This window comes from Mirounga angustirostris, unplaced genomic scaffold (assembly GCF_029215605.1).
Source record: "Mirounga angustirostris isolate CCGP_5_RB_7025 unplaced genomic scaffold, mMirAng1.0.hap1 SCAF_3, whole genome shotgun sequence".
NCBI lineage: Eukaryota > Metazoa > Chordata > Mammalia > Carnivora > Phocidae > Mirounga > Mirounga angustirostris.
The window spans coordinates 144,951,834-144,964,055 of record NW_026991711.1 but is presented as its reverse complement, the minus strand read 5'-3'; the positions used below and the strand labels follow the sequence as shown (position 1 = coordinate 144,964,055).

The window sequence follows — 12,222 nt, the reverse complement described above, 5'->3', positions numbered from 1 at the left end:
ACATCCCTTCAAATAGCCTCTCCTCACAGCCAGCCTAAGTTAGATGGGAGGATGTACATAGGAGAGGAAAAAAATATCATGGAAGGCATTTTTAAAGAGCACTAACCCTTCTCATCCAGGTTAAAGGATAGCTAGATATGTGAAACTAGCTTCTATTTTGGCTGATTTTTGAACCTTAGTCAAGATAACTACCAACTAAGCCCTCTGAGATTTGTGACTTAAAGCTAAATAAGATGGAAGAAATAATTATTTGTTTGGGGTTTAGTTTTCCCCAATTCAACCAGTCTACAAATTTGTCAAACAACATTTACATTCTATTATTAGGAACATCTAAAGACTCCTAGAATTTTAGACTCTGCATACCACCAGTATTTACCAAATCTGCTTTCTGCAGCAGGTAACTACTTGCTAACAATTATATATTCAGCTTCATGAAGATTGTAAGTAGTTTTCGTCTCCATGGGGAAAATGAAGAACAAAATCAAAGGGGACATACTCTCCTGACTCTTTCTTCTGTAGATGGAAACTCATACAAAAAAAGTCTTCTCTCTACTGAAGAATTTGATCATAAACACTAAAAATTAGGAAACTTGTGATGTTTGCCGTCTCTAGGTTAGAGACAATTTATTGCTCTTGTTGTGGATGAATATGCAAGGAAAACAGTGCAGTTTGAAATCCCTTATGTCTACAGTGGATGATTGGTTGTGATATTGCAGGGTGGAGAGTCAGAAATCATTGACACAAAAATGATAACAGGGTTTTTACTAATGCACAGCTTTTGATTTTTTTAAGCATAGATACTCACCCCAGTCACATATTTATGTTGAATTTTAAATTCAACAGTTTACTCCTGGAGTCACAAATCATTATATCTCCTCCATGGTATTAACAAGAAAACATTTGATTCCTTCTTGTAGCCTTTTGCTTTGAAATCCTCCTGAGTGTAGGATTGTGTGACCCTGGTATCTGAGTCCTTAGCCGTCTCCTACTGCAGGTTTTACTACACAGAGTGGCAGTAAAAAGAGTTTTATTTCTTAGAAAATGCTTCTCACAGTTCTTACTATCAAACTACTCATTCTTCTCTGAAGAACTGAATTTTGAATCCTAGTAGCTTGTCAGAAAAATGACATGTTTACTCTACACTTCTCAACTTGAAACTTTGCAATTGTATCTCTCCAAGCAACAAGGAATGCTTTTACTCTTTCAAATCCAATGGAAACTTGTCCCTTTGGGTCAGGGTGTTAGCACTGTGCGACCAAACTCTTTGGTTTAGTAGTGAAGTACATGGCTCGGGGGTTGAAGGTCCAGCTCTTCTCCTTAGATGATATGTGACCTTGGGCAATAAAAATTGTTGGGGGGGGGAATTAAATGATAAAATATATGAAGCACTTAGCATAGTGTAAATATTCTCTAAATGTTTACTGTTTTTGCTGTTGCTGCTAATATTATTAATAATAATAAAATTTGTCATTCTTATGCATTAATTTATATTCTTTCTTACTCAGATCACTCATTACTGATGTAATAAACCAATATATAACAATATGTTCATGTTAGAATACATATGAACTAATTTTAACAAGGATTGTAAATTGTAATTGCTGTATTATTCCCACTTGATGATTTTGTTTCTCATCCACTTTTGTTACTGGTGAGTTCTTTATCCTTAGTGTTCTTCCCATTGTAAAAGGTTCTCTCAAAAATTTTAAGAACCAGTGAATTAGTTATATTCCTCTTTTAGTTCAGCCTATTCTTTTCACTCTGTTCTGTTCTAATCTAGTCCTAAGTAACAGAATATTAAATCAGAAGTTTAAGCCAAAAGTCTAAGATGTCAGAAATAAATCCTGTGAGACAGGAATTTCAAAGAAGATTCAAAGCCAATTATGGGATGCTTATGATCCTTACCCAACTCAAACAAATGAAAGGGGCAGGTTGTTAATGGTTGAAAGGATTTGTGAGAAGATTTTCTTTAAGGAGCTATCTGCTGTTGGGAAAGGTGTAGAAATGCTTCCCTCTTTAGCTCAAATCAAGAGAAGAGAACTGCACCAGGACCCTCAGGGATATTAGGAATGGAGTCTAATTCTTAAGTGAAATGTAAAAGAGTAGCTGGTGACAGATGAGCCATATGAGAGGCTGCTATGTAAGTTTCAGTCTTCCCTCACGTAATTTATGGGAACAACTGCCTCATGAGTGTTTTGTGTGAACCAAATGTGGCCCACCCATATTTGGAAGGATGAAGGGACCTCAGCAGACAGAAGCTAAAGATACAATAATAGAATTCCCGGGGGCTGTGAACACTGTACAGGAACCCGAGTTTCACGTGCACATAGCAAGGTGGTGAGACATCTTTAGCCATGGCCTCTGGCAAGAAGTCCCTGAAGAGCCTGTGAATGTGTTCACAGGAGAATTAGCTCCAAACACCTGCCAGGTCTAGCGAGTACGAAGCCGTCTTACCACGGTGCTGGTCAGGTAGGAGCTTGGCTTCTCCTCTCAGCCCTTTTTCTCCCTTGCTCCGGCTCAGGAGTCAAGGCAGCCCGTTGCAGGAGAGTGAAACAGAAACATCAACCATCCCCCAGCCATACACCATTTCTGGGCTCTGCCACAAACTCAAAGTTGGAAAGGAATCTTCTATGATCTTTGTTTTAAGATTGATGTGTAATATATGTGACCAGAGTATCTAATATCAGAATTGAGACTTTGGCAACTTAATGGGATCACACAATATTTTTATTGTCTAAAGATGATTGCAAAAGTGATGATACTACCTGAAAATTTCATCCTGGATAGAAGATAACTTTCCCCTTTGAATGTATTTTAAAGAGAAAGCGGGAAACAAAATAATTTTGCTTTGTACTAACACCCTATAAAATTTATATATTAATTTTATAACCTCAATAAAAAAATCTGTTGCAACTGAGACAACAGGCTTACAATATATGTTAAAGAAATTATCTCAAAGATAACTGGTGTAAAGCTTAACTGTTAATTTACACACACACACACACACGTATATATATATATTTTGAGCGACAGAGAGAGGGAGAAAGAGTGCGTGAGTGGAGCAGAGAGGGGCAGAGGGAGAGGGAGAGGGAGAGAGAATCTTAGGCAGACTCCTTGCTGAGTGCAGAAGGCCCCTTGGGGCTGGATCTCACGACCCTGAGATCACGACCTGAGCAGAAACCAAGAGCAAGACAGTTTACCGACTGTGCCACCCAGACGCCCTTAATTCTTAGTATATTTTTGATCAAATTTCAAACAGAAAGAGCATGCCATCATATATGACTAATTCCTGAAATATCAAAGTATTTTGAGTAACTGACTCAAAAATCAATTTCTGCTAATTTTGTTTACTTTCTTTTTCACATAAGACTCTCTTATCTATACACTTTGCTTTATATTTTTATTTTTGATAGATTCTCAGTAACCTCTCTAGAAATGTTGGCACATTTTCCACGTTAATGTTTTTTTTTCAAGGTTCATATACAAGATGAGTGATTCTTGGATTATAAATTCCATTAGTGTGTTTTGGCAGATTATGTCTTATCTTAAAAATTACTATTCTCTTAATAGTCCTTTGTTTAAATTCATAGCAACTAAGGGGTGTGTGGTAAAAGACACTGATCATTAGAGCATTTGTTTAAAACAACTTGTTTTAGAAAATTCAAGAAAGGGGTGCCTGAATGACTCAGTCGGGTAAGCATCCACTCTTGATTTCAGCTCAGGTCGTGATCTCAGGCTTGTGAGAATCAAGCCCCACCTCGGGCTTGTGCTAGGCCTGGAGCCTGCTTAAGATCCTCTCTCTCTCCCTCTCCCTCTGGTCCTCCCCCCCAAAATTCAAGAAAAGCATGCATAATTTTTATGTTTGATTTAATAAATGTTTAAACATGTCCCATCTATTTCAGTTCTGTATTACCAGAATAAATTGCAACTTCACAACGTTATACAACCACCAGAAGATGCCTTGTTGTACTCTATAAATCCATAGTCTGGAAAGAAAGTATTTAGTACCTTTGGAGAAATGTACCACAAAATCCATTGTAAAACTGAATCTTTAACATGTGACTAAATTGCTTTAGGTTCCTGACCTTATTAGTTTTTTTCCACAGGCTTATTTTGTTTTTGTTTGTTTGTGTTGTAGGTGAATCCGATCTTCATAAGAACTCAGAAGATGTAGTAAACACTGAAGAAAAACATGCGGATACACATTCATAGGTTTGAAATACCTTAAAGGCTTCTGTGAGTTTAAACATGAGAGGTAATTTTATTTTTTAGACAAGAAACCTAATTTCTGAAATGAATGGTTTGTAGAATATCATTAGAGACAAAGTTATCTCATTTCATTGTCCTCCTGGAATCTTTTAAAAAAAAATCTCTCCTATTTTCTGAAGCAAAATCTTACATATTTACTTTTTCAAAGAGCTTAATTTGCTCATCAATAAAAAATATACTTAGTGAGACATTTTAGTCCTTTAAAAATAATAATCTGTAGGCTGTGGAGAGGTTTAATCCTGATCTCTCTTTCTACTTCATGTAGGAAATACAAATGTTTACACTGGATGATAATAGCAAAGCAAGTACATATTATGAAACAAACATCAATGTTTGCTAAAATCTATAGACATTTGTTTGCATCAGTTGTTCTCTTTTTAAAAATTCAGCTTCTAGGGCTTGCCCTCGATCCACCAAATTACTAACTCTGGGAATGAAGCCTTGGAAATCGGAATTTTTAATAATCCTGTCTGTGGTATTTCTGTACCCTACAGTTGAGAACCGTTGTCTTGGGCCTACAGGGGAAGGGCAAGCTACTGGAAGGGAAGGATGTATATTTATAGTGGAGATGTCTTGGTGTCTCCTTAAAAAGTAAGAAAGAAAACTCACATGTTATAATGAGTCCTGCTTTTGGGGTGATGGTGGGGACAAGAGAAAATGCTGAAGGGACCATATACAAAGTCTTTTAAATGTTACTGGTAGCTCCTCACATGTTGCTTTAGATACAAAAGAGTTAAACTGTGTTTGGCTTTTAAGATGATATATCTCGCGGTATTCTTGAGTTGGTTGTAAGACTGTCTTTTATTGATAACAGTAGTTTCATTAATGGCTACTCTCAAGTGTCAGGCCCTGTGGTGAGCATCTTACATGTATTAATCTCACTTAGTCCTCTCAACAATTTCAGAATTGGTGATTGTGATTCCTATTTTACATATGAAGCTTGGGTAGAAATCAAGCCAACAGAGTGGCTGTGCAGCAATTAAAACCCATGTATGTCTATATTTAACAATTTTAATATATTGTCCCATATTAGCTATAGCAATTTCCCTTCATACCCTCCACCCAGACTATAAATTTATTACCTTTGGAACTCACGGCTGTTTCAGAGGAATTCTTAGGTTCTGATGATATATGATGGACCCTCCAGGTATATATTTTAGGGAAAACTAAATTCAGTGGAGTATTTATAAATGTTTTCAGTACAAAAAGTTTTTGTTTTTTTGTTTTGTTGTGTGGGGTTTTTCTTGTTTTGTTTTGTTTTTTGGTCAAATAAATACCATTAGGACACAGAGTTAATCAAAATTAAGCAAGAGTCTTTCCTACTGGATGCCATCAATCCAGTGCACATTATGTAGCTTCAAAAGAAAAAAGTCTACAAGAAGCATTTCTTATGCATTTGCAACATGAGACTGGAATACTTAGGAACATTTTCCAAAAACTGTGTGCAGGGAACACAGGTCACCAGTACATTGGTAAAAATGACTGTCCAATCTATGAAGATGTCTAAGGCAAAAAACATATATATCTGTAAAATTCTGGCATCTCATCAGTAAAAGGTTTCAGTGGGATTCAACTGGCAGTTAATGAAGCCTCTTATTTCTTTTTTGCAACTAAAAAGACCCCGAAGCTGGAAGGATTTGAGACCCACTCAAATAGCGGTGTTCAAACTCAAGCAGGCTGTTAGACAATTTTTCTTTCCATCAGCACTAACCAAATCCTGTAGTTTACTTCTCAGTTTGAGAAAGCTCTGCCTTCAGTGCACACTCAGTCTTCCAGAAATCATGGCCTTTAGTAGGTGAAATTTATGTGCCTTCAAGAGATAGGCAGGGGCGCCTGGGTGGCTCAGTCGGTTAAGCGGCTGCCTTCGGCTCAGGTCATGATCCCAGAGTCCTGGGATCGAGCCCCACGTCAGGGCTCCCTGCTCCTTGGAGAGCCTGCTTCTCCCTCTCCCTCTGCCTGCCTCTCTGCCTACTTGTGCTCTCTCTCTGTCTGTCAAATAAATAAATAAAATCTTTAAAAAAAAAAAAAGAGATAGGCAGATCTCTTAAATAGGGGAAGTAGAAAACCAACAGGAGTGGGGACAATTGGTAACTGTGAATCAGGCCCAGTATCTGGGAGATGAGAGCAGTGGTCAGCCTCGGAAACAGAAAGGACACAGTACACCTGAGCTGAAGGTGGCAGCCAGCCACTCTTTGCCTCCAACAAATTTTCACCATGTACAAATTAGGGACCAGTGTTTCCAGGTGTTTCCATTGGCTAAGAGATTTTTTTTATGTAAAATCTTTCCATTTTTAATGTTGGCTTAAAGTTTTTTGAAACCCTGTTTGGACCAAACAAAATATATGTGAAGGTCAGATTTTGCCTACAGGCTCCCAGGTATTAACCACACCTTTATGACCTCTAGCTAATTCTTTCACTGGCCTCCATCATGGCAAGTATAGATTTTATGACAGCCTGGCCATATCTCTGAGAGCCATTACCTACTTCATTCTCAGTGTGTGGGCCCCAGTATGGGATATTTTCTCAGGAAACATTGAAGTCTAATTCAACATGCACCGTGATGAAACCTCATCAATCAATGTGCAACACTGTACTTAGGGCAAGAAATCAACCTTTGAATCTACTTTTCACATTGCTGTATAACTTCACTATTATTTCTAAGACATTTCTGTCCACAGAACTATTTTGTTTTGATTACTTTTTCAAAATGTTTTTGCTAATTAGAGTGAATGCGATTGGAACTGGATACAAAATGCCATGCTGCTTTATTATTTCAAAAGAGGCTGGAATATAATTTATTATACTGTCTTCCTTGAAGGACATGCCAGAGATTTCCGGTGCTCCAAGAGCAAACGATGATCAGACCTGGTACTCCCTGGTGGGGGAAGTGTTCCCCATGCCTACCAATGCCTGCTCTTTAGTGTTGAGTGTACCGTCCAAGAAGACGTCAAAGCGTGATGGCTTGTGGGCTGGATTTAGTCTGTGCACTTGCTTGGTTGACGCCCACATTGATTTAAAATATCGCTTTAAATATCTTTAAACAGGACTTAATGCTCTTGAGTTCACTACAGTCCTTGTGACTCACACAGGCCCACTTACCTCATTTATATGGTCTTCTAGGCTTGTATAGCTCCTTGAGTTTGTGACCTCTGATCCAAACGATCCAAATTTTTACTGCAATTGAAATATACAAACATACACACACATACACATATACACAAAGAGAAGAAAGAAGAAGAGGAATTCTAAGAAGATAGAAAACCAATTATCTATTATACACTGATAAATCCCTTATTTCTGACAAGGTGTATAAAGTCCATGTGACATTACCACACAGTAATTGATGCATGTATATGACTAAAACTTGACCTTCATTTTCATTTGGATTTTATTTCAGGATAATGACAACAGGACTAAAACATCCTAAATCCTCAACTTTCCACAACGTTATGTTCTCCTTTTTCAGCACACACCTGGATCAGGCCATTTTAATGGACTCCTAGAAGGAACTTATACTGAGAAGAACATAAATTCTGAGCTAGTACCTCCGGCCAAACAAATACATTCAAAATTGCCATCAGAGTTTTTGGCCAGTATTTCTGCCATTGTCTTTCCTCCAAAAAACAGTCTTGGAGGAAATGTTTTGATTGTTTTGATCCAGCTTTTTCAAGCAAGTCTGAGAAATTTTTAAGACAAAAGGTGGATAGTTTAAAATTTTCAACACTCTGAACCCAGTTATAGCATGGGTGACCTTGCGACACATGGGCAAAAGATGAGGCATTTAAAAAATTTTCTTTCTTGTATTGTTTTATGCGGACTTCTATAGTTACCAATATTGCAAGGTTTTAAGTAAAAGGAAAGCAAAGCAAAAATATGGAAAACAATTTTTTTGCAGCTCTGAAGAACAGGCTGTTTAGATTGTCCTTATTTTAAATACACGGAAGCAACATGAGAGGTCAGGCTGTTCAGAAGCTGTCGTTGAAGTCCTGTGACAACAGTGGAGCTTTAGCCTGGCTCTGCGACCTGATGACCATTGTAACTCTCAAGCTGGGAAACCACAGTGAAACCCATCCCTGAAACCAGCGGACCACCCTGTGGTTCCAAAGCGCGAAACGTCACCCATATGGGGATCATCACAATGCAAATCACATATCACCTACACTCCAGGATGACAAGAACCTTCAGCCATTGTTGGAGACAGGTGTTAGAACTGAGAATGGAATTTGCCTTCTGGGGTGTTGATCCCACTAGGACATAACAAAATATATTACAGGCCCAGGATCAGTGACAAGAAGTGTGTGTGTGTGTGTGTGTGTATTGAAAAATATCTATGAAAATGGAAACCCACACTTTTCTGTACAGATAATATTATTTGGCTTGACTTTTTAATTTTACTACACAGAAACAGACTGCAACTCTTGGAAACTCAGCTTGCTTGTCATGTTTTGCCTGAGCATGTGCAGAGCCTTTCCTTTGCTCCAAACTGAAGAACAGCTTTTGTTAGTTATTAGCTGACAAGAAAGGTCAAGCACAATTAGGGGCTGTAACTTTTCACTGTGCAAACACTTCAGTGATTCTGAGATGAATCTATCTTTGTGAAAGGTAGAAACGGGATGGAAAAAATCAAAAGTAGCCATCAATTAAAGAACAAAGTGAAGGAGGATCCATCCATACTATCAGTTTTCTGTTGCACCTGCTTTTTTCTTGGGTTCCACAATGCTAAGCAATATTTTAAAAATTGATGAAATCAGAAGCTTTTAAGTCTGAGTGGTGGGATTTTAGAACCCACAACTTAGATCTCCTTTAATGTGTAAGCCATATTCTATATGCATATTAGGTATGCATTGTTCTAATTTAAGATATATTTGTGCATAGACTGTGTATAAAATGCTTTTAAATGTTCTGTGAATAAGGTCCTTAGTTTTTGGTTCACCTGAATCTTGTGTAGAACTCAGCTAAAGAATTGATTTGTATCATAGACATTATAATGCAATTGGTATTTTAAACGTAAGCAGTACAAATTGATCTATGATGGCGTGTTGGGGGAGATTTATAGATATGTACATCATGGTGACTTTTTGTCTTTTAACAATGGACTTTTTATTTCTATTTATGAAGAAATTATAACTACTGCTTTCAATGTCTTTTTAAAAATAGCTATTTACCAGCTAAATATTCTGCATTTAAAATAGAATCTGACTATCTGGGAAGTGTAATTACTTTTGTTCTTATTTGAGCCAGTTGTCTTTCAGTAGAGCTAGAGAATCTCTCCAGGGAGAAGGAAGTAAATTGAGACTGCTTCTCAAGGGTCATAGGAAACTTGTCCGCTTTGTTCCTATTGATACTTTAGGACCTATAGACTTTGTTACTAAAAAAAATAAAAGAGAGAGAGAGAGAAATATAATGGATTCATCAGTTTCTGTATATGGCCTCTCCCCTAATTTTCCAGGTTATTTAACTTATAAAGCACCGTGACTGAATTTCTGGAGGGAGTGGAGAAAACACGCACCACTTCTTCCGAAGAATTGTCACGCTGTTGATGCGCTTTTTCTCTTCCTCATCTCCCTTCCTTTCCCTCCTCCCCCTCCCCTCTCTACTTCTCTCCTTCTCATCTCCCTTCTTTCTTGCCTTCTCTCTCCCTAAGACAGCGACGAATTAGTGCCAACTGGCGGGAGTCAGCGCGGAGGTCCCCAGTGCCCATCCCTTCCACACACACCAGTGTAGCCCGAGTCCGCCCTGAAGCCAGGGTGGGTGAGTCGGCAGTTCTGTCTCCCATGTCCGGCTTTGCATTTTTATTCTCAGCTACACAACATATATCTAACAATCTCATATGCCTTTTTATTTAACCAGTAGCTCTTTTATTTCATTTTTAACATGACAAGCTACAATTCTTGTGTTTTTACTCTGCTGTAATTCTCTGTATTTCCTATTACATATGATTGTTCAATAAATCATACTTGAGGGAAAATATTGTGAAACATTTGGTGTCTGATATAATTCAATTTTGTGGGGCATTGAAGAGTTGGGGGAATCAGGGAAAATCAGGTAGATATCAGTTTTGATATGAGTTCTGTCAGAAAATGGTTTTTGCTCTATTAAAAAACTATTCATTGAACATTTATTATTGCGGCTGTTATTCGCAAGCTCCTGGCTAAATGCATGTTGCAGAGAGGAATGTGGAAACCCGAATCTTAGCTCTATAAATTTCATCTCTTATAGTGCAGATATTCATACACATAAATAACCAAAATGCCACATATAAAAGTAACCCGGTGCGAGTAAAATGCAGCTCTGGGTATTAAGAAAGGTAAAAATCGCTTCCATCTTCCAGGCTTCTAGGAAGACTTCTTAGAGTGGATTGCACATGAGTTGATACCTCCTTTACAAATCATAATGAAGCTCATACTCGTTGCCTATTTTCTATGGACAGCCTCTGTGAAAACACTTAACACATATTATCTCTAATCCTCAATAATCCAGCAAAGTGGGTTATCAATATGAGCAAAGAAACCAAATCTCGGAGAAAGCGCATAAGGTCAGGTCTCAGGTGGCAAACTCCAGCCTGGATTTGCTTCTAGGTCTCTCTGGCACCAAAGACCCCTTCTTCTTTCTACTACATCCACGTAGCATGGAGCAGAAGCACCGTGGAAAGGAAAGCTTTGTGAAGAACAAGGTGAATAAGGTAACAGCTGAGAATAATAAAGAAGCAAAGGGCATCAAATCAAGGTGAAGACCTAGAGAGTTTCAATTAAGAATAATTGGCACGGTACGTGACACCTCTCAGACTGCTTCCGCGGTGCCAAAGCACTCCGTTAAAATATAAAAATGTATGTACTCATCAGATACATGACATTTAACTGAACTTTTTACTTCGAGTGTGATTCTATGATAAATTTCCACTTAATAGCAAAAAGATTTCAAAGGCCATATTTTAATTCTGAAATACAATTAGACATAAAATACATATTTCCTTTGGAAGCTATAAGCCTTCTGCCTTCTAATTGCTTTTCTAAATATTACAAAGCCTATCCACCATCTAATACAACCCTTAAACAACAAAGACAATATGTATTTTAGAGTCAAAAAACAAACACCTACTAATGTCCCCCATTACACACATGTGATTTCTTTGGAAGGAATCCCAAATATTTAAGATACAAATCCTTATGAACCAATAGGTATATTTAAAGCTCTATTTGGGGCCATTTGTCCTTTAGTAACATTAATAAATGTTTAGGTTGTTTGCTTAAGATTTGTGGTGTTTAGAGAGCTTCCTTTGCATCTCAGGCTGATATATTTTTTATCTCCAATAATTAAAGATACCATTACTTAGTGTTCCTTATAGTTTAGTACGGTCTCACTATGGCATTAACAGTATTTTCTGATATTGCCTCTTACTCCCTATGAGTACTCTCTGAGGAATTTTATCTCCATCTATGGATGAGGAGTCATGGCAGAGGGTGAATTAATTTGTGTAAGGTCACACAGCTGATCAGTGGGGGAGCCTGGATTTGAAGTCTAAGAGAATGTGAGTCCCCAAACCATGAGGCTAGACTACTTCTGGTCACTGTGGGAGGATCTGTCATGTCTTCTCCACCCACCATATTCATTACCTTCCTTTTCTCCCCTTCATTCCATATCCTGACAGAATTGCCAGTGACCACCAGCAAGGGCCGGTGCACTCTGGTGAACCGTTGGATGTTTTACAGCAGAAAAGCCGCCTTTGATTTCTGTGGAAGGAAGAATTATTTTGCATGCCTCCTATGTGACTTTAAAAATGTGTTTTTTCAAATAACCTACTGGGGTTCAGCCTAGACCTTTGCTACTTAGAGTGTGCTTCCCCCCGCCGGAAACTTCTTAGAAGTGAACACTCTCAAGCCCCATCCAGACCTACTAAACTGGAATTGGCATTTAAGAAGATAACTGGGTGATTCCGGTGCCTAGCACTGTTTG

General features: G+C 38.0%; 1 protein-coding gene across 2 annotated transcripts in view; it reads left to right on the top strand.

Annotated features, from left to right (window-relative positions):
* PDE1A (phosphodiesterase 1A) overlaps nt 1-10,237 on the top strand; it is a 237,086-nt gene extending 226,849 nt beyond the window's left edge. The window contains exons 14-15 of one of the 2 annotated variants that reach the window (XM_045868406.1): nt 4,139-4,255; nt 7,667-10,237. In XM_045868406.1, coding sequence (XP_045724362.1) covers nt 4,139-4,212 — 74 coding nt within the window. In that variant the 3' untranslated portion in view covers nt 4,213-4,255; nt 7,667-10,237. The remainder of the gene's footprint in view (nt 1-4,138; nt 4,256-7,666) is intronic. The other variant, XM_045868407.2, reaches the window with a different exon arrangement.
* The last annotated feature ends 1,985 nt before the right edge of the window (nt 10,238-12,222 follow it).